This window comes from Ictidomys tridecemlineatus, chromosome 8, assembly GCF_052094955.1.
Source record: "Ictidomys tridecemlineatus isolate mIctTri1 chromosome 8, mIctTri1.hap1, whole genome shotgun sequence".
Taxonomy (NCBI): Eukaryota; Metazoa; Chordata; class Mammalia; order Rodentia; family Sciuridae; genus Ictidomys; species Ictidomys tridecemlineatus.
The window spans coordinates 14,876,119-14,893,702 of record NC_135484.1 but is presented as its reverse complement, the minus strand read 5'-3'; the positions used below and the strand labels follow the sequence as shown (position 1 = coordinate 14,893,702).

General features: G+C 46.8%; 1 protein-coding gene across 1 annotated transcript in view; it reads left to right on the top strand.

Annotated features, from left to right (window-relative positions):
• Mthfd1l (methylenetetrahydrofolate dehydrogenase (NADP+ dependent) 1 like) overlaps positions 1 to 17,264 on the top strand; it is a 191,149-nt gene extending 173,885 nt beyond the window's left edge. Inside the window, exons 27-28 of the mRNA XM_078018905.1 lie at positions 9,930 to 10,048; positions 16,837 to 17,264. Coding sequence (XP_077875031.1) covers positions 9,930 to 10,019 — 90 coding nt within the window. The 3' untranslated portion in view covers positions 10,020 to 10,048; positions 16,837 to 17,264. The remainder of the gene's footprint in view (positions 1 to 9,929; positions 10,049 to 16,836) is intronic.
• Positions 17,265 to 17,584: the final 320 nt, after the last annotated feature.

The window sequence follows — 17,584 nt, the reverse complement described above, 5'->3', positions numbered from 1 at the left end:
GACTTCACTCAAGGAGATGGGTTGATTGGGAGTCACCATTCTGTCAGTGGGAAGAAAGCTAAGCAGACAAAGTCACAATGACTGCCTCCCATGGTCCCTACTCTGAGCTACTGCGAAATCCCTTCCCTTTCCGCAAGTGTCTTGACCTCCAGTCACTCCATATATACTTAAAAAGGGACAACGACCTTCACCTTCGTGAGCTTCTCTTCTAGTGGAGGAGACTGTAAACGAGGAGTGTGAGGGAGTGTATGGTGCCCGGGTGGGGAGGAGACGGGTACTGAACAGTTACTAAGCATCATAGCATGCAAGATGGTCTCACTGTGGATGTCATATTGTCCTCATAAATCCTGTGATCTAGCTGGAAGTCACCCTAGCTCTGTAGTTAGAGATGGAAAGGGGGGTGAGTCTGGGTGGTAGGGGTACAGAGAGCTAACTCCTGGCCTCTCTCAGAAAGCCAAGGGGTACTGTCCAAAACTACAAGATCAAGACAAGGCAGTGAGCGAAAAAGGAAACCGAGAGTTGTCCTCCTTGGTAGTCACTAAGCTCTTGGGGTGGGGTGGCAGTGGTGGGGTACTGTCTTTTTTTTTATAATAAGGCTTCGGGAGCGGCGTGACCTTTTAAGCCATGTACATGATTTAATTTGGCAAAAATCAAGTTCTTTAAAAAAAAAATTCATTACCTTGCTCCACACACATCTCTTTTTTTAAAATATTTTTTTTAATTGTCGATGGACATTTATTTTAATTTATTTTTTTGTATGTGTTAGTGAGACTTGAACCTAATGCCTCACACATGCTAGGGAAGCACTCTACCACTGAGCCACAACCCCAGCCCCACACCTTCTTTTAATTGATGCTAAGAACTGAGCCTAGGTCCTCATGACTGCTGAGCCTGGACTCTACCACTGAGCTACATCCCCAGGCCCTCTCCCAATTGTTAGTGCATTGTGTTTGTGGTTGCAAGAGGTCATTCAGGAGTGATTAAAAGATGCTCCGCCTGTGGTTTTCTCTTCCTTCCACCTCCAGCATTTTTCGGGAGAGGGTGCCCCAGCAGTGTGGCTGGTGCGTGAAGCCAGTTTAAATGAGAAAGTGTCCTGTTTGTAGATGTGTTTGCGAGTAGCAGAGTTAGACTTCTTTTGGTGCAGGACTTAGGAAACGTTAGAGGAGGATGAAAACATGTCTTATTGACATTCTCATCAGTGAGTACAGGGAAGGCCACATTCACACCTGCTCCGTTATTAGGGAAGGCTGCACCTCATTCTGGGGGCGTGCACAGCCAACTCCAAAATCAAGCTGTCAGCAGGGTGGTCTTCTCTTGAGGCCCCCTTGGTCCTCCCCTGGCCTTCTCTCTGTGAAACTTCCCCTGGTGGCTCTTCCTCTTCTTAGGACGCTAGTCCTATGGGATCAGGACCCCACCTGAGACCTCATTGCCTTAGTCACCCCTTGGAAGGCCCATCTCCCAATATAGTCACATTGAGGAGACTAACCTGCAACCTGTGACTTTCAAGGGGACACAATTTAGTTTATATATGCACTAACTCACTACCAGGCCCACTCTGAGGTCCTGGGCATTTTCCTGGGATCCAGTCTGGTCACCTGGTTGAAGGATGCAGAGCGCTGTAGGCCCGTGGTGTGTCCAGCAGGTCCGTGAGGCCACAGGCTGGTCCCGAGTCCTGAGCTCAGCGGGTCTTGGCAGCCAGATGTCAGGTTGGTGGACAGGAGTTGAGGCCACACCTGCTGCTTCCTTCCCCTCCTGCCCCTCAGCATCCCCTCTGCCATTGCCCCACGAGCAGCAGAAAGGGGGCCTTTAGTGATGGATACAGTTTCACTCCGTCCCCTTCTGTTTCCCTGCGCAGAAGCCTTTTATCTCTGAGGAAAGTTTTGCAGGGCTCCGGAGGGGTGAGGGACAGCGATAAAAAAACAAAAGGGAAATGCTAAGCGAGTCTGGGGGTGTGGACACTAGCAGGAGCACTACTAGTGTGCAGAGGCCCTGGGTTCAGTCCCCAGCACCACAGACAAAATGAAAAAACAAAGCTCAACGACTTGGCACAGGAGGGCAGCAGTGTCCTCAGCCAAAGCCTGTCACCCACCCTTACTGCTCCTCTTCCATCTCCTCTCCTTACAAGGGACACTGAATAATGATTTTACTACCAGTAGGACCTACGGATAAAACCCAGGCCCAGACCATCAGCTAATTTTCAAGGTAGGTCCTTCTCAGAAGCCAGGATTTATTTACTTGATATTAGGCTTCCAAACAATGAAATCTTCAATAGCCAGAGTTGAGGGGACTCTCATGGCGAGCACCTGCAGGCCAAATAGCTAATGAGTAAAGATGCCGCAGAGACGTGGGACCTGCTCGTGGTAGACTTGTTTTCATTCCCTAAACCCTGCTGTTCAGTGTAGAATCATCCCTGGTCACACCTCTAAAGGCTTCTCTCTTAAGCAGAATTTGTCCTTGATCAGTGCTGCCCCCATTTTCTTGAATACTCTGGGTCTTGATTCTTTAGTTTAGTTCCAGAGTTAATCACCTTAAGTAGGAACTACAAAGAAAGTAGCCTTTATTTTACTTTTTTGTTTTTGTTTTTGGTGCTAAGGATCAAACGAGGGCCTCCTGCATGCAAGGTAAGAGCTCTACCACTGAGCTCCATCCTCACTCCTTCCCTGAAATTTGTAACTGAATTATGCAGATGGTTCTTTAGTTACTTCAGGGAATAATGTTGATGGTACAGTTTTCAGACAGGTGTAAATAATCCATATCTGATCTTACAAGGGTAACAAGCCTGTTCTTTATAAGGAAACACTCTGGCTAGTTAATGTATTTTTATCATTTTGAAAGCCTTTGTTTTTTTTTTATGGCCCTAAGGCATTATTGATTCACTGCTGCTGTGACTCTGTTTTTAAGATTTAATTTGGAAAGATAGTATCCAAAATGTAAGCTCTACAGCTCATTCTTGGACAGATGTTAAAGTGGAGAAGGGTCAAGGCTAAAATGGTAAAGTACAGATGTATTTTCACGCATTCTCTGGTAGCTTGGAGGGATGCAGAGAACCCTGGAGAACTCATACCATTTCCTTGTGCATTTCTGACCTGGGCACATCCACCTTCCCAGCCTCTGCAGTTGAAACGGGCCTCCTGTGACTAGAGAGGTGACACCATATCCCATGAAGTGTGGGGACAAGCGGGGCTTAGTGGGGTAGGACTCCGGCTCTAGAGTCACATTGTCTCCACCAACAAACTGGGTGATTTGGGGCAAATTACTTAACTTTTCTGTTTCATTTTCCTAATCTCCAAAAAAGGGGGAGCATAGTAATATGGGTCATGCTGACCTCGTCACAGGGTAGGGATGGACGATCTATCCTTCCATGCTGAAAATAATTTTCAAAGCAATTTTTTAAAAACTAATGGAAAAGTTCAATAAGGATAGGCTTCCTACCCCTAAAAGAAATTTCTAGTTCCCTTTCAAAAGAAGAGAGAAATCACGGTGTTTGTGCAGTCTTTCATTCAAGGCCATTGAAATAAATTGGAACCATGTGAGCCAAGCAGTGCCCTTGATGGCACCGTCTGAGAGCAGGACCTCCACTTCGGAACGTTAGAAGCTGGGAATTGATTCACTTTATTCCTCTGATATAAAAAGCTAAAGAATTAAAAACCCGTGGCCTACTTGATGTGGTTTGGTTGACCTGTCTCTAAATATAATATAATGCAGGGACCATGTTTTAGTCAGCTGTTTCGCTGCTGTGTCTAAAGGACCCCCACCAGAACAACGACAGAGGAGGAAAAGTTTATTTGGGGGCTCAGGGTTTCAGAGGTCTCAGTCCACAGACAGCCGGCTCCATCCCTGGGGGCTCAAGGTGAGGCAGAAGAGTGTGGCGGAGGGAAGCAGCTCACATGATGATCAGAAAGCAGAGAGAGAAGACTCTACTTGCCAGATACAAATATAGACCCCAAAGCCATGCCTGCCAATTCTCACCTCCTCCACCCACACCCTCCCACTAATTCTAATTCACTGATTGGGTTAAGGCTCGCACAACTGGATCTTTTCTCCTCTAAACTCCGATGCATTGTTAGTGCATTGTATTTGGGGTTGACATGAGCTTTTGGGGGACACCACATCCAAACCTTAACAGACCAGGTCCTGGCCAACTTGGTGTTCTCTCCGTGAGCTCATAGCCAAGGCTTCTGAGCTGAATTAAACAGTCTGCATCCTTTCAGGGAATCCTGGGCACCCAAGAGAGTCCACACTGTAGGGTTGATCAGCCATCATGAAAGATGAGTGAGCTTTAAGCCCACACAGGACCCTGACTACTAAATATAGGTCACCTTTAGAATGCAGCCACAAGCTGTGTGGGTAGATATTACCTAACTGCTGGGGGGGGGGGAAGAAAATCCAGAACATTCCATCTCTACTAAGTCAAGCAATAGATATTATAGCAGCTCTATCTATTTTCACTATATTGACTTTTAATATCCCTCTTTCTCCCCTCAGTCTCTTGACATTTCACTGGGCCCTTTTTCCTCGAGGATCATCTTAGAGTTACTCATGTAATTATCTAAATGACCATGTGATAGAAACAGTTCTGTCCCTCAACATCCAAAGAAGGAAAAAGGGAGAAACAGAGAGTCTAATCTCCAAGAAACTCTCTTATCATTTGCTTATGTCCTATTCTCTAATCATCCTTTGGTTTTACCCCCCATTTAAAAAAAATTATTTATTAGCTGGGTGTGGTGGCATATGCCTTTAATCCCAGTGGCCAGTTCAAAGCCAGCCTCAGCAACTTATCAAGGCCCTAAGCAACTTAGCAAGACCTTATCTCTAAATATAATGTAAAAGGGCTGGGGATGTGGCTCAGTGGTTAAGCACCCTAGGTTCAATCCCCCCTCCAAAAAAAAAAAAACCATAACAATATAATGAAAAATATCTATTGGGGCCTAATATTGCCAGACACTCTATGAAACAGTTCAGAAAATAACTGTGCTTTAAAAAGATGTTAAATTTTTAGATATTTCATCAAAGAGAAAAATCTTGTTTACAACAAAGAGTTCATGTCAAGTTTCCCTTATGTTTGCAAGTCAAGCAAGGTGTAGGTCCCTGTGGGGCCTCCCTGGTTTTATCTGCTCAGGGAATCTTCTAGCCTGGTCTCCATGTAATTTACTTGAACAATTGTTAACCAGTACAGGAGTGTTTTGTTTTGTTTTGTTTCTGGTTAAGTATTTTAAACAAGTTGTCCTACATATTAGCCATCTTCTGGAAAGAAAAGAAAAAGGTAGAAGGATTTCCTTCCACTGTAAGAACAAAACAGAGCCGGGCGTGGCGGTGCACACCTGTTATCTCAGTGGCTCAAGAGGCTGAGGTGGGAGGATCTCCAGTTCAAAGCCCAGCCCCAGTAAAAGCAAGGTGCTAAGCAACTCAGTGAGATCCTGTCTCTTAATAAAATACAAAATAGGACTGGGGCTGGAGCTCAGTGGTTGAATGCCCTTGAGTTCAATCTCTGGTACCAAAAAAAAAAAAAAAAAAAATACAGATACGTACATAAAAAAAATGCTATTGCTCTTCTGAATCAAAATAAAACTAAATGGCTTATTCAGAAGGAAAAAGTAGTAGATTTAAGGAGAAATCAGAAAATAGATTATCTCACAAGCACAACAAAACTAATTGCAATGATATTTCGGTTAAGTAGAAATTAAAATTCTATTGCTTTTTGAGACAACTTTTTTTTTCTTTGAACTTAGGGATTGAATCCCAGGGTGCTTTGCCACTAAGCTATATCCCCAGCTCTTTTTATTTATTTATCTATTTATCTTAATTTTGAGATAGGATCTCACTAAGTTTCTCAGGGCCTTGCTAAGTTGTGGAGGCTGGCCTCACTGACCTCAAACTTCTGATCCTGTCAGCTTCCTGAGTCACTGGGATTACAGGGATGTGCTATCCTGCCCACCTGAAATCATTCTTTTTTTTTTTTTAAGAGAGAAAGAAGAGAATTTTTTAATATTTATTTTTCAGTTTTGGGTGGACACAACATCTTTATTTTTATGTGTTGCTGAGGATTGAACCCAGCGCCCCGCACATGCCAGGCAATCGAGTGACCACTTGAGCCACATCCCCAGCCCGAAATAATCATTAATAATAATTTTTCTGTTCATGCCAAGAATATTTTTGTACTTCTTAAATGACTACTTTTTAAATGTATGTCCATTTTCTCTTTTTTTATTAAATATTGGTTTTTTAGTTGTAGTTGGACACAATACCTTTATTTAATTTATTTATTTTTATGTGGTGCTGAGGATCGAACCCAGGGCCTCGCATGTGCTAGGCAAGCGCTCTACCATTGAGCCACAATCCCAGCCGCCCATTTTCTCTTTACTGGTGTTTAATGTATATTCATAAAGGCTATTTGTAGAACTTACTGTTTCCCCAAAATAATGTTAACCCTAAGTTAAAGATTTGGAAGATTTATTATAGTCAAAGTTAGGGTCATGAGGGCAAAAAGCCTATGTTTCTTGGCCTTTGTAAAAGAATCCACTAATGCTCCATGACAAGTAAGTACGATTTAGTAGCTCCTTAGTTATTTTAAGCAGGAGGCCTCCTTAGAGGGCACAGAGATAAAGTAAACACGGAGCCCAGTGACCCTGGGCATGTGGCCAGGGGTCAACTCCCAAGGGCTCTCTGAACTGAGTCTCCTCTAAGAGCTGGGATTCTTTGGTAAGTTTTTCATGGGGAGAGAATATCCAGTGAAGGTGTAAGTTCTGCTCACATCACCCCGAGTCGTGTTTGCTCAGCAGGAAAGTTTTTACCGTAGGAATAGACTAGAGGCGACTGTGTACCCACAGGCCAGGGAGCCTCTGGGCTCTAGAGTGCTGTGCGGTTTCTCGTCTGCTCTTGCTTATTCCAAATAAGGAGTCCAGATTCTTGGAAGGGCTTATTGCATCATTGGGAAGGCACATGGGAAGGAATCTTTTGATTAAACTCATTTCTCTCCCATTTGAAAGAATAAATCAAAATGAAGGAAAGACATGTCACACTGACTGACGCAAAGTATTTTAGCTGACTTGACTCCCAACTTGGTCACAGAATCAGACCAGAAGACCCACATTCTGGTTCATGGCGACCAGTGGATCCTCCTCTAGGAAGACATGGGTCATACATACCCTGCCTTCGTCAATCTTGGCCTCTCATCGGCTCAAAGTTCCTGCTGGAGAGTTGACTGTTCTCTTCTGTAGAAAGAGTGGGTACTCAAGCAGGGGGGACAGTGGGTTATCCACAGTAGACTCTCCAGTTGCCTTGGTTGCCCCACATATACTTCCTTCAGAGTTCAAATTGGGTTTTGTCACCTCAGGTGGATTTAAACTTGACCCTCCTGTTACTGAATTCTGTTTTAAAGTGGACAGTGTTGCAGCCTCTGGAGCAGCACCTGCCACAGTGTTGACGTGAGTTCCTTACTAGTAAAGGATGCTTTGGGCCCAGAGAATTAAGGGATGGGGAAATTACAGCTGAATATGATCATTCCTTTATTTCTCTCTAATTATTAAATGCTGCTTCCTTCTCCATAGCCCCATGCAGATTGCAGTACAAGTATCTTAAAATAGCTTTTATAGCTGGGCACAAAGGGGCACACCTGTAATCCCAGCAACTTGGGACCTGGAGGCAGGAGGAATACAAGTTCAAGGCCAGCTTCAGCAACTTAGCGAGCCTCTAAGCCACTTTTTAAGCTCCCATCTCTAAATATAAATATATTAAAGGGCTGGGGATGTAGCTCAATGGTTAAGCACCCCTGGATTCAATCCCCAGTACCACCCACCCCCCAAAAAAAGTTTCCTTGTGGTTGGCGATTTGGAGCCCAGGATGCCACCAATGTGTTCCGGGAGCTTTCCTCCAGGCAGCCTCAGAAGCCCTCTTAGCCATACAGCCCTGAAGTGCAGGCCTGTTCCGTTAGCAAGACAGCAGCCACCGCCAGCCACCACAGTGTGCTGCGCCTGCCCCTTGCCCTGTCCCCCTCCCCACTCCCACTCCCAGGCCTAACGGGGCAGAGAGGAACAGTTAATGGGGCCTGTAGGTGTCCAGATTTGCTCTCCACCAGCTGCCAGGTGGGACAGGGTGGCACTGCAGGAGTGGGGATCTAAAACGTTCTTTGGCCCTTGCCTTTCCCTGGGGCTGAAGGAGAAGGGCGGTGAGGTTACCAGTGGCAGTGGGTGCCCTGGGAGTCCTCAAGCTGCAGTGTGCCTCCAAGTCCCCTGGGCACCTGCTGTCATTGCAGCTCTTCTCCAGCAGGTCTGGGGGCTCTGAATTCCTAACAGACGTCTGGGCTGCTGCTGGCCACAGAGGGCCTTTTGAGTGAGAGGAGATCCTATACATGGAGGCAGGAGAGGTGGTGAAGCGCGAAATTCAATCCCCTGCAAAGGAAGCGGAGCATGGAGGAGCTTGAGCACCAACCGCCTCCTGGCTGCGCCTCCTGAGGGACGCTCTGGGCCGGGGCAGCTGGACCCTGCGGGGTGCAGCACTTAACCTTGGGAGAGCTGGGCTAGGCAGAGGCCCAGGTACTGCCCCGGTACCCATCAGATGCCCCTGTGCCCGTGAGCATCACTGCTAGGGCACGGCAGGAAAGACAGAAATGGAGGAGCAGGTTATCCGGGAGCCTCACATCCAGATCCTGGAGCAAGGTTAGTGTGTGAGAATCCCTGGAAACCAGTATGTTTCCTGGCACACCTGTGGTTTCTGAAGCTGGGGACAAAGAGCACCTTTTAAAGTGCTCATTCAACTTGGCCCAGCAAAGACGAGAGGAACTGGGCTTCATTCTGCACTGCCACTAACTACCCTTTTTTGGTTTGGTTTGGTTTGTTTCATTTTCCTTTTTTGGTGCTGGGAATCGAACCCAGAGATTCTATACCCCTGAACTATGTCCCCAACTCTTGTAATTTTTAATTTTGAGACAGGGCCTTGCTAAGTTAATGAGGCTGGCCTTGAACTTTCGATCCTCCTGCCTCAGCTTCCCAAGTCTCCGAGGCATGCTCCACTGCTCCCAGCACTGACTGTACTGTATCTGCCTTTCTACCTAAACATCCCTGGACTCATCTGTAAAGTGAGGTGGAAGTCAGTACCTATGTCCAAGGGTGCAGGGAGCTGGATGAAGTCATCCATGCAAAACCCTGTGTGTCACACAGGTTTTTGTGTGGTGGGGACATGAGTTGGAGTGACATCGCAGACAGAGTCAGAGTCCCTGTATGGCATTTATTACCCATGTGCCCTTGGGCATCTCTCTGAACCTCAGGTTCTTCCTTTGTAACATAGAAATAATGAAAATACTTCCCATGTAGATTGTTGAGAATATAAAGCAGGCAAAACACTGAGCCCAAGGGCCTGGCTCAAAGTACACCTGAGACTGGCCGAGGTGGGCAGGTGACTGGGGCCTCCAGAACAGATTCACACTGCACTGGAGGTTTTACCAAAACATGTACCTCCAGGTGAGGAGAAGCCGCCACTCACTCCACCCACACTCGCAACCCATGCACCCAGAGTTGGGGTTCAGCACAAAGATTTGACTGGGAAGAAAAGGTTTGGTGTGCTGTGGACTATGGGGAGAGCACACGGGCTAAATTTCAGGAATCAACACCTAGCCTTTCTAGAGATTGAAATGACAGGGGCCAGGGTTGTAGCTCAGTGGAAGAGCGCTTGCCTGGCATGTGTGAGGCACTGGGCTCAATTCTCAGCACCGCATATAAATAAATAAAATTAAGGTCCATCAACAACTAAGAAATATCAAAATTAAATAAATAAATAAAAGAAGAGGAAACGAAATAACAGCTAGCCAACCTAAAGAAAGGTGTGTATACATAGCCTAATATTACACGAGGCTGGACCCAGCGCTGTGGCTAATTGGTGTCACTAGGCCAACAGTGTCCAGTGTGATCACTCTGTGGCATTTGTTTTCCCTCCAGATGAGCACGATGCCAGGGCTTCCCACTCGGCCCTGCTTTTATGACATAGACCTGGACACAGAAACAGAGCAAGTGAAAGGTTTGTTCTAACGGCAGGAGACCTCCCAGGACCACTCGAGGTAAGCTGTTGTATTTTTACTTTTTCTTCCTTTTCTGTTGTTTCAGTTCAAATGCTTTTTTGTTTTGTTTTTCTGATACTGGTTATAAAAGTGATTAGTTGCTGGTCGCGGTGTTGCACACCCATCATCCCAGCAGCTCAGGAGGCTGAGGCAGGAGGATCACAAGTTCAAAGCCAGCCTCAGCAACAGCAAGGTGCTAAGCAACTCAGTGAGACCTTGTCTCTAAATAAAATACAAAATAGGGTTGGGGATGTGGCTCAGAGGTCTTGGATTTACTTCCCTGTACAAAAAAAAAAAAGTGATTAAAGTCCTTCCTTGATTCCCACAAGTTCCTACCTTATGGCTATTCATGAGTTGGGTCCACGCCCAGGTGTGGACTTGGAATTAGTGGTCAATCCACAGGCCCTTTGAAAGAGTAACTTCTTACCTCTCTACCGCACATTCTTTGGTACAGAGTAGATGCTCATGAGTCAAAGGAACCTCGGTGTGTTCATTTCCTAGAGCTACCATAATAGAGTACCCCAGAAGGAGGGCTTAAAACAAGAGAAATTTGCTCTCCTGCCGTGCTGGAGGTGTGAAGGTCAGGGTCAAGGTGTCATGCTTCCTCCAAGGGTGCCTCGGGGCATCCCCGCCATGCAGTGCCTCACTCCAGTCTCTCCCTGGGGTTCTCCTGTGAGTCTGTCTTCACGTGGCCTTCTCTTCCTGTAAGGACACCAGTCATATTGGACTCAGGCCCACCATAATGACCTCATCTATTTTTTTTTAAGGATTCATTTTTTTATTTGTTCTAACTAGTTAAACATGACAGTAGAATGCATTTTGACACATCATACGTAAATGGCATATAACTTCTCATTCTTCTGGTTGTACATGATATAGAATCACACAGGTCATAGAGTCATGTGCACATAGGGTAATAATGTCTGGTTCGTTCTACTATCCTTCCTACCCCCCACCCCCTCCCCTCCCTTCACTCCCCTCTGTCTAATCCAAAGTACCTTTATTCTTCCCTAGATGCCCCCTCCCATTATGAAATAGAATCTGTGTATCAAAGAAAACATTTAGCCTTTGGTTTTTTGGGATTGGCTTATTTGGGATTAATAACATGATATTATAACATGATATTCTCCAGTTCCATCCATTTACCAGAAAATGCCATAATTTCATTCTTCTTTAAGGCTGAGTAATAGTCCATTGTGTATATACACACCATATTTTCTTTATCCATTCGCCTGTTGAAGGGCATCTAGGTTGGTTCCATAGTTTAGCTATTGGGAATTGAGATGCTATGAACATTGATGTGGCTATATCACTGTAGTATGCTGATTTTAAGTCCATTAGGTATAAACCAAGGGGTGGGATAACTAGGTCAAATGGTGGTTCCATTCCGAGTTTTCTGAGGAATCTCCACACTGCTATCTAGAGTGGTTGCATTAATTTTCAGTTCCCCCAGCAATGTAGGAATGTATCTTTCCCCCCACATCCTCACCAATGACCTCATCTTCACGAAGAAGTTACTCTGCGTAAGCCCCATTTTCAAATAAGGTCATGTCACAGATGCTCAGGATTAGGGCTCTAATGTATCCTTTGGGAGACACATTCGACCCTTGACTGTGGCACAGCGGTGCCTTAGGCTCTCCTGTTTCTGGAGGGACACGGACAGATGGGCAGATCTTCTAACTCAGGGGGCCCCGTGAGTCACAGAGAGGACAGAGCCACAGGAACCAGGGCACTTGCTGGCTCCTGATCCACAGGGTTTTGGCTTGGGGAGGGCGGGGGCTTCACTTGCAGCTTCTGAGCCCAGAGCTGTCCACCCCTCAGCCAGCAACTCGGCCACACCTGCTGGCTTCCTGTCATGGAGACCAGCCACACTCCCAGTCCTCCTCCCCAGAAAGTTTTGGGTCAGAAGTCCTCAGGGCATGGAGCTCCCTCTCCATCTCTAGAGCAGCATGCCCAGCATATTCTCAGAGACAGTCCTTCCTCCAACACGTCCACCCCTGTTCCTTAGCCCAGGACCCCTTCCTCTTGCCAGAACATTCTGGGCCTTCGGATGAGCTTGCCTGACCTAAAGGTCCCTCTCCAGCCGACTCTCAGTGAGGCCCAAGCTGGGCCTGCAAGACTCCCATGACTTCACTGCAGGAGTCCACATGGGGGGAGATTTTCTCTTTCCTGTAAGTCTTCCCACTAAAACCTAAGGGCTGGCCGTGGGGACGAAGGCAAGGAGCTGCCTACATGAACTGTGGTCAAGGCGTGGTGTGGACTTGTTTGTCTTGTGCCGTGAGGTCCTTTCGGGGGTGTTTATGTGTTTGCCGCCGAGAAGCAGGAGTCAGGTCCACGTTTACCCATAACCACGTTTTGTCTTCATCGTTCCTAGAGAAGAAAACTCAGAAAAGAAATGTGGTGGCTAGTTTAACAAAGGAGCCCATCCGCGCTGGAACCAGGGTGGATTGGGTCTTTGTTCTGCCTCTGTGTGTTGTGAGCATCTCAGATTTCCCAGCCTGGCCTTCAGAAAATAACCACATCATTTCTCCGAAGCCGAAAATTGACCCTGGTCCTAACAAATCTCTCTTCTCATGTCACAGCCCTGTACGGTACATTGCTATCATTTGTCACTTGTCTCCAGAACAAGTGTGTACAGTTCTCTCATCTCTCTTGAATAGTGTTTTTCCAGCCTTTCGGTCCGTCTTCACTTGCTCTCCAAGTAGGTCACGTGATTCCAAGGGAGATGCCCAGGGACGTGCCCCCAGCCTTGGTGATGCTCATGCCCGGGCCCTTCGTTTCTCGACATGCCGGATTCCCCAACAAGGGTTCCTCTGGGGTCACCTGAGGATCCAGCAGGAGTTGTGGTCGGACACTGGGCTGCACTCACCTCCCACTGTGCTCAGCACCTGCCACGGTGGGTCACAATACCTTCTGGGACAGGTGTCCTGAGAAGCCACTGGCTTCAGGAAAGCCAGTCCTTCCCTGGTGGTCACGAAGAAGCAGAGGCTGAGGGCCATGGGACTGCCTGGTTGCCTTCCCCTGCCCACATTGCCCCTCTTGTGACCCACAGGTTTGCAGTGTTCTTATATCAGAGCTGTGTAAACGCTGGCCCAGAGAGGGAAACAGCCCGCTCACATCACACAGCTAATGACCCCAGAAGCCAGGATTCAGCCCAGACCCACCTACTCTCACTCTCAAGCACCCTTTATTCCCCCAGACCATTTAACTTCAATCACAGGCTACATGGACTTCCATCCGTTCTGAAATTTAAAACCAGCTAGTTGAATAGGATGAGTTTTTAAAGATATTTATGATCATTTAAAGATAATTATGCAGGTGTTGAAAGGTAGAACTTTATCAAAATTCTTTTCAAGCATATGGAGCTACCTCTTAATTCTCTAGTTTGCATTTTTTTTTTGCCCTTGTTTATCCAAGGCTGCTTCTTCCTGAGCTGCTAAATACTCTTCTGCTGGGCAGCAGTTCAAATCCCTCACCTGACCCTGCCCAAACAATCGAAAAGGGCCAAGACCCTTCCAGCAGCGCTCCCTCAGCAGCCGTTCAGCGTCATGATCCAGCAAACATTCTTGCTCTTGCCTGCGCCTCTCACGGTGAGCAGAGACCACTGCACCAACAGTCAGAGGTCTGCAGCCACTAACAATAGAAAAAATAGCTGGCGCGGTGGTGCATGCCTATGATCCCAGTGACTTGGGAGGCTGGGGCAGGAGGATCACAAGTTCAAAGCCAGCCTCAGCAACTTAGTGAGGCCCTTAGCAACTCAGCCAGATCTTATCTCTGAATAAAATATATATATATATAAAAAAAGAGCTACGGATGTAGTTCAATGGTTAAGCACCCCTGAGTTCAATCTACAGTGCCAAAAATAAACAAATAAATAAATAAAGATAAGACCCCTTAAATGGCCTTCGGCTCGGACTGGATTGGGCATCAGAAAAAGAAGCATCTGGTGGGCCAGCTTTGATGTCATAGGGACCAGATCCCAAGTGGCCCTGGACCCTGAGCTGCTGAGCAGCACATTCCTTATTCTCCAAGGACCGTGGCGCAGATGTGTCCCCGTGGGGAGAGGACAGCAGACAGTGGGTGACTGCTTTCCTTCCTCCCCTTCCCCCCTGGCCTTTCCTGCCTGCCTCACCCCTCTAGGAAATTGCTGAAGCTGAATGTGAGCGTGAGATCCAAGAAGTCGCGGGGATCTGAGCTTCGGCTCCTCTGTCCCGATTCTTCCCTGAGGTGCTTTCCTCAGGCTGGATGAGGGCCTGGTTCCTTCCTTCAAATGCCACTGAACAGTGAGAGTTAAAATAAGCTTTTGTCCCAGTGCAATCGATCCTGCTGTTCCGTCTTTGGCTTGGAGGTGGCTGGGTTTGGGTCTGTTTTGTTTTGTTCTGTTCTTCTGGTTTCTCATCCTGAACCTTCATCGTATTTCTGAGCCTTGGCTGGGTCCGTCCAAGTGAAGACACTGAAAATCCCTGAGGAACTCGGGTCCTCCCTCCTTCCCTTCATGCTGATGTGCAAAGCTAAGCTCAGTACAGAACCAGATTTCCTCTATTCCTGCTATCGCTGTGAGTTATCTACCAGAGAACTGCGTTTCTAGAATCATGCACACAGAAAGAAGCATGATACCAGCTCATTTCTGCCCTAGACTGCTTTTCGGGCAGAAACTATCAAAGGGACTTAATATTTATAAATTAATCTTTTGTTGGTACTGAGGGTTGAACCTGGGTGTGCGCTACCATTGAGCTACATCTCAAGCCCTTTTCATTTTGAGACAGGGTCTTGCTGAGTTGCTGAGGCCGACCTCAAAGTTGCAGTCCTCCTGCCTCAGCCTCCAGAGTCACTGGGGATCACAGGTGTGTGTACTGCAGTTGGCTCATGAATGAACCTTGAGTTGGGTAGATCTGTACCAGCCCTTCTGTGGACAGGGCCTGTCCAGCCCCAGCTCACACACCACAGGGTTGCAGGATGCCCCAGGAGAGCACCTGCACTTTGTGATTTGGGTCTTGAAACCTTATATTTTCACAGAGGTTCTCAAAAGTTGCTCAGCACCCTTGTGCTTTAAGAAAGAGGCCCAGTCCTCACCCTGGGCCTTCCTAGGAGTAGAACACCCCTTCTCCCTCTCCCATTTCCAGGCAGGGTCCGGGTAGGATGGGTGTCCTGCTACCTAAACCGTCCTCACTGGCAGCTGAAAGATGGTGATCATGAAATCTCCCCTATCTGACTAAAATGAGATGTTTTGAAGCTTAGGCAACAATTGTGACATTCTTAGATCCCCTTCAAAGGCATCTGGGGGGCACTTTTTTATTTCTGATCATTCCATAACCAAAATAGAATGTTTTAGATTCTGCCTTCCAATCTACTTTCCCACTGAATAAACACCTGATTGCTTTTTACATTCTCACCTTAGCGATTGCATGTCTGATTTCTTTTTTCCATCTATAATCAGTCTTTCTATACTTTCGCCAACCCTTCAAGTTTCCTTAAAAGGTGAGAACACAAACTCTAAGCCCCTCCAACCACAGTACTGCAGAGGACAAAGGCAGTGTGGCTCCGCAACAGGTCCTCCCCGGCCACCTCTGCAGCCTTAGGCCAGCCTGGCCTGGCCAAGCCCAGGGTCCTCCCCAGCCAGCAAAACCCACCCCGATCTGCCCCAGCACCCCTCACTCCTAGGGCTCACTAGAGCCACCAAGGTGATGCCGGCTGTGTCTCTGGGGCAGGGGCTGCACAGGTGCACCTCCTCCCTAACATCTCAGATATTTTCTATTTGTTCGTGTTTATTGTACTCGTAACACTTCTGTGTTCTGTTCACTCCCCTGACTTGGAATCCAGTGTTAGGGAGTATTGAAGTTCCTGTCCCCTCTCTGTCTCTGTCTTGTGTTTTTAAACCCATCAAGCGTCCCCTGTACCTCCAGCCGGCTCAGTCATCCGTGAGAGGCCAGGTTACTGCATTTCAGCAGAGTGAGCTCTGGTGGCCCACAGAGACCCTTCCTGGTGTCATCCACATGAAACGCCATGTGCTTGCATCTCCATTTTTCCTGCAATGGGGAAGGATTTTTTTTTTTTTTTCTGGAAACTTAGGTGTTTTGTTTCATTTGTTTTTCTTTTGTTTGGGTATCAGGGATTGAACCCAGGGGTGCTTTGCCACTGAGCCACATCCCCAGTCCTTTTTTATGTTTTATTCTGAGACAGGGTCTCAGTAAGTTGCCCAGGCTGGCCTCGAACTTGCCACCCTCCTGCCTCAGCTTCCCGAGTCACTGGGATTACAGGAGTGCACCACCCTGCTGTTTGGTATCTTTAAAATATAGTCTGATCACTTTCTCTTTCTAAAAGGTTGCAGGATTTAAGATGGGCAAAGGATCTTAGGACTCTCTGAGAAAAATCAACAAAGCTTTAACAACAGGAAGTCCCAGGTCCGCCCACTTCCTCTTGTCCCCAGAGCATTTTCAGACCCTGCCTTCTGTGCCCACTATGTAAGAGAGGAACTGAAATCCAAGGCAGCCACATTCCTAATCTAAAATCCTAAACGTTCACAGGATCCTGCCGACCATTATCTGGAAGTCATGGAAATTCTGGAATCTGTTGGGAAGTTCAGGTGCTGGATCCAGGAGCCATGCTGAGGCCAAATCCCAGTCTCACTTCTCCCAGGGAAAACCTTCCCTGCAGTGTCCTGGCCCCTTTTTTTGTGAATGAAGTCACTTGAATTTTCTGGTGGCCCCAAACTTCAGAAGTGCAACATAGTAACAGTTGAACCCCAAAAGTTGTTCTACTACTAAAACATTTTTTTCCTTCTTTTTCAGATTCCTCAAACAAGACTCATTGCCTTTTTGCTGCAGTTGGAGAAAAAAGTAAATTTGAAATATGCCCGTTACGCAATGTCGGGGAAATGATGAAATAGGCCAAAGACTTCTCCGTTCATGAGGAATTCTGTTTGCAGCAGAGGACCTCCAGCAAGTCTGAAAGAAACGAATTTACTTTCTGCTTCTGCAGAGTTTACATTATTTTCCGCTGCTTATACTTAGAGTGTTTATTTTCTGAGGACTAAGGGATGGCAAGAGTGTGAACTGAAAGGTACATTTTCCACTACAGAGTTTCTTATTTTGTCCCCTTTTTTTCCAGTGCTGGGGATAGAGCCCAGGGTCTCATGCATGCTAGGCAAGTGCTCTGCCACTGAGCTACACCCCCCGTTTTGTCTTTGAGCTGAAAATAAACATATCTAGAAAAATAACCACTTTTTGGTGCCAGATAAAACTGCTCTCTGGAGGTCACTGTCCATGTGAAGTTGGTGGGTTGTTACCTGAGGCCATTTTCCTGGAAATTGTGAATGCATTCAGAGCTTTATAAATGTGACAGCGAAGAAATGAAACATGCCTAGAAACATCTGGTCAACTGTGAGATCTTCCGACGGCTGGAGAATTGTGGGGTCTCTTGGAACAAAGTGCACTGTACATCCAGAGCTGCTTCTTGGTTCCAGTGAAATTGACATCACTGACTTAAAACAACTGGATATGTGCTGGTTCCTTCCACCAGTGAATGAATCTCCAGTGC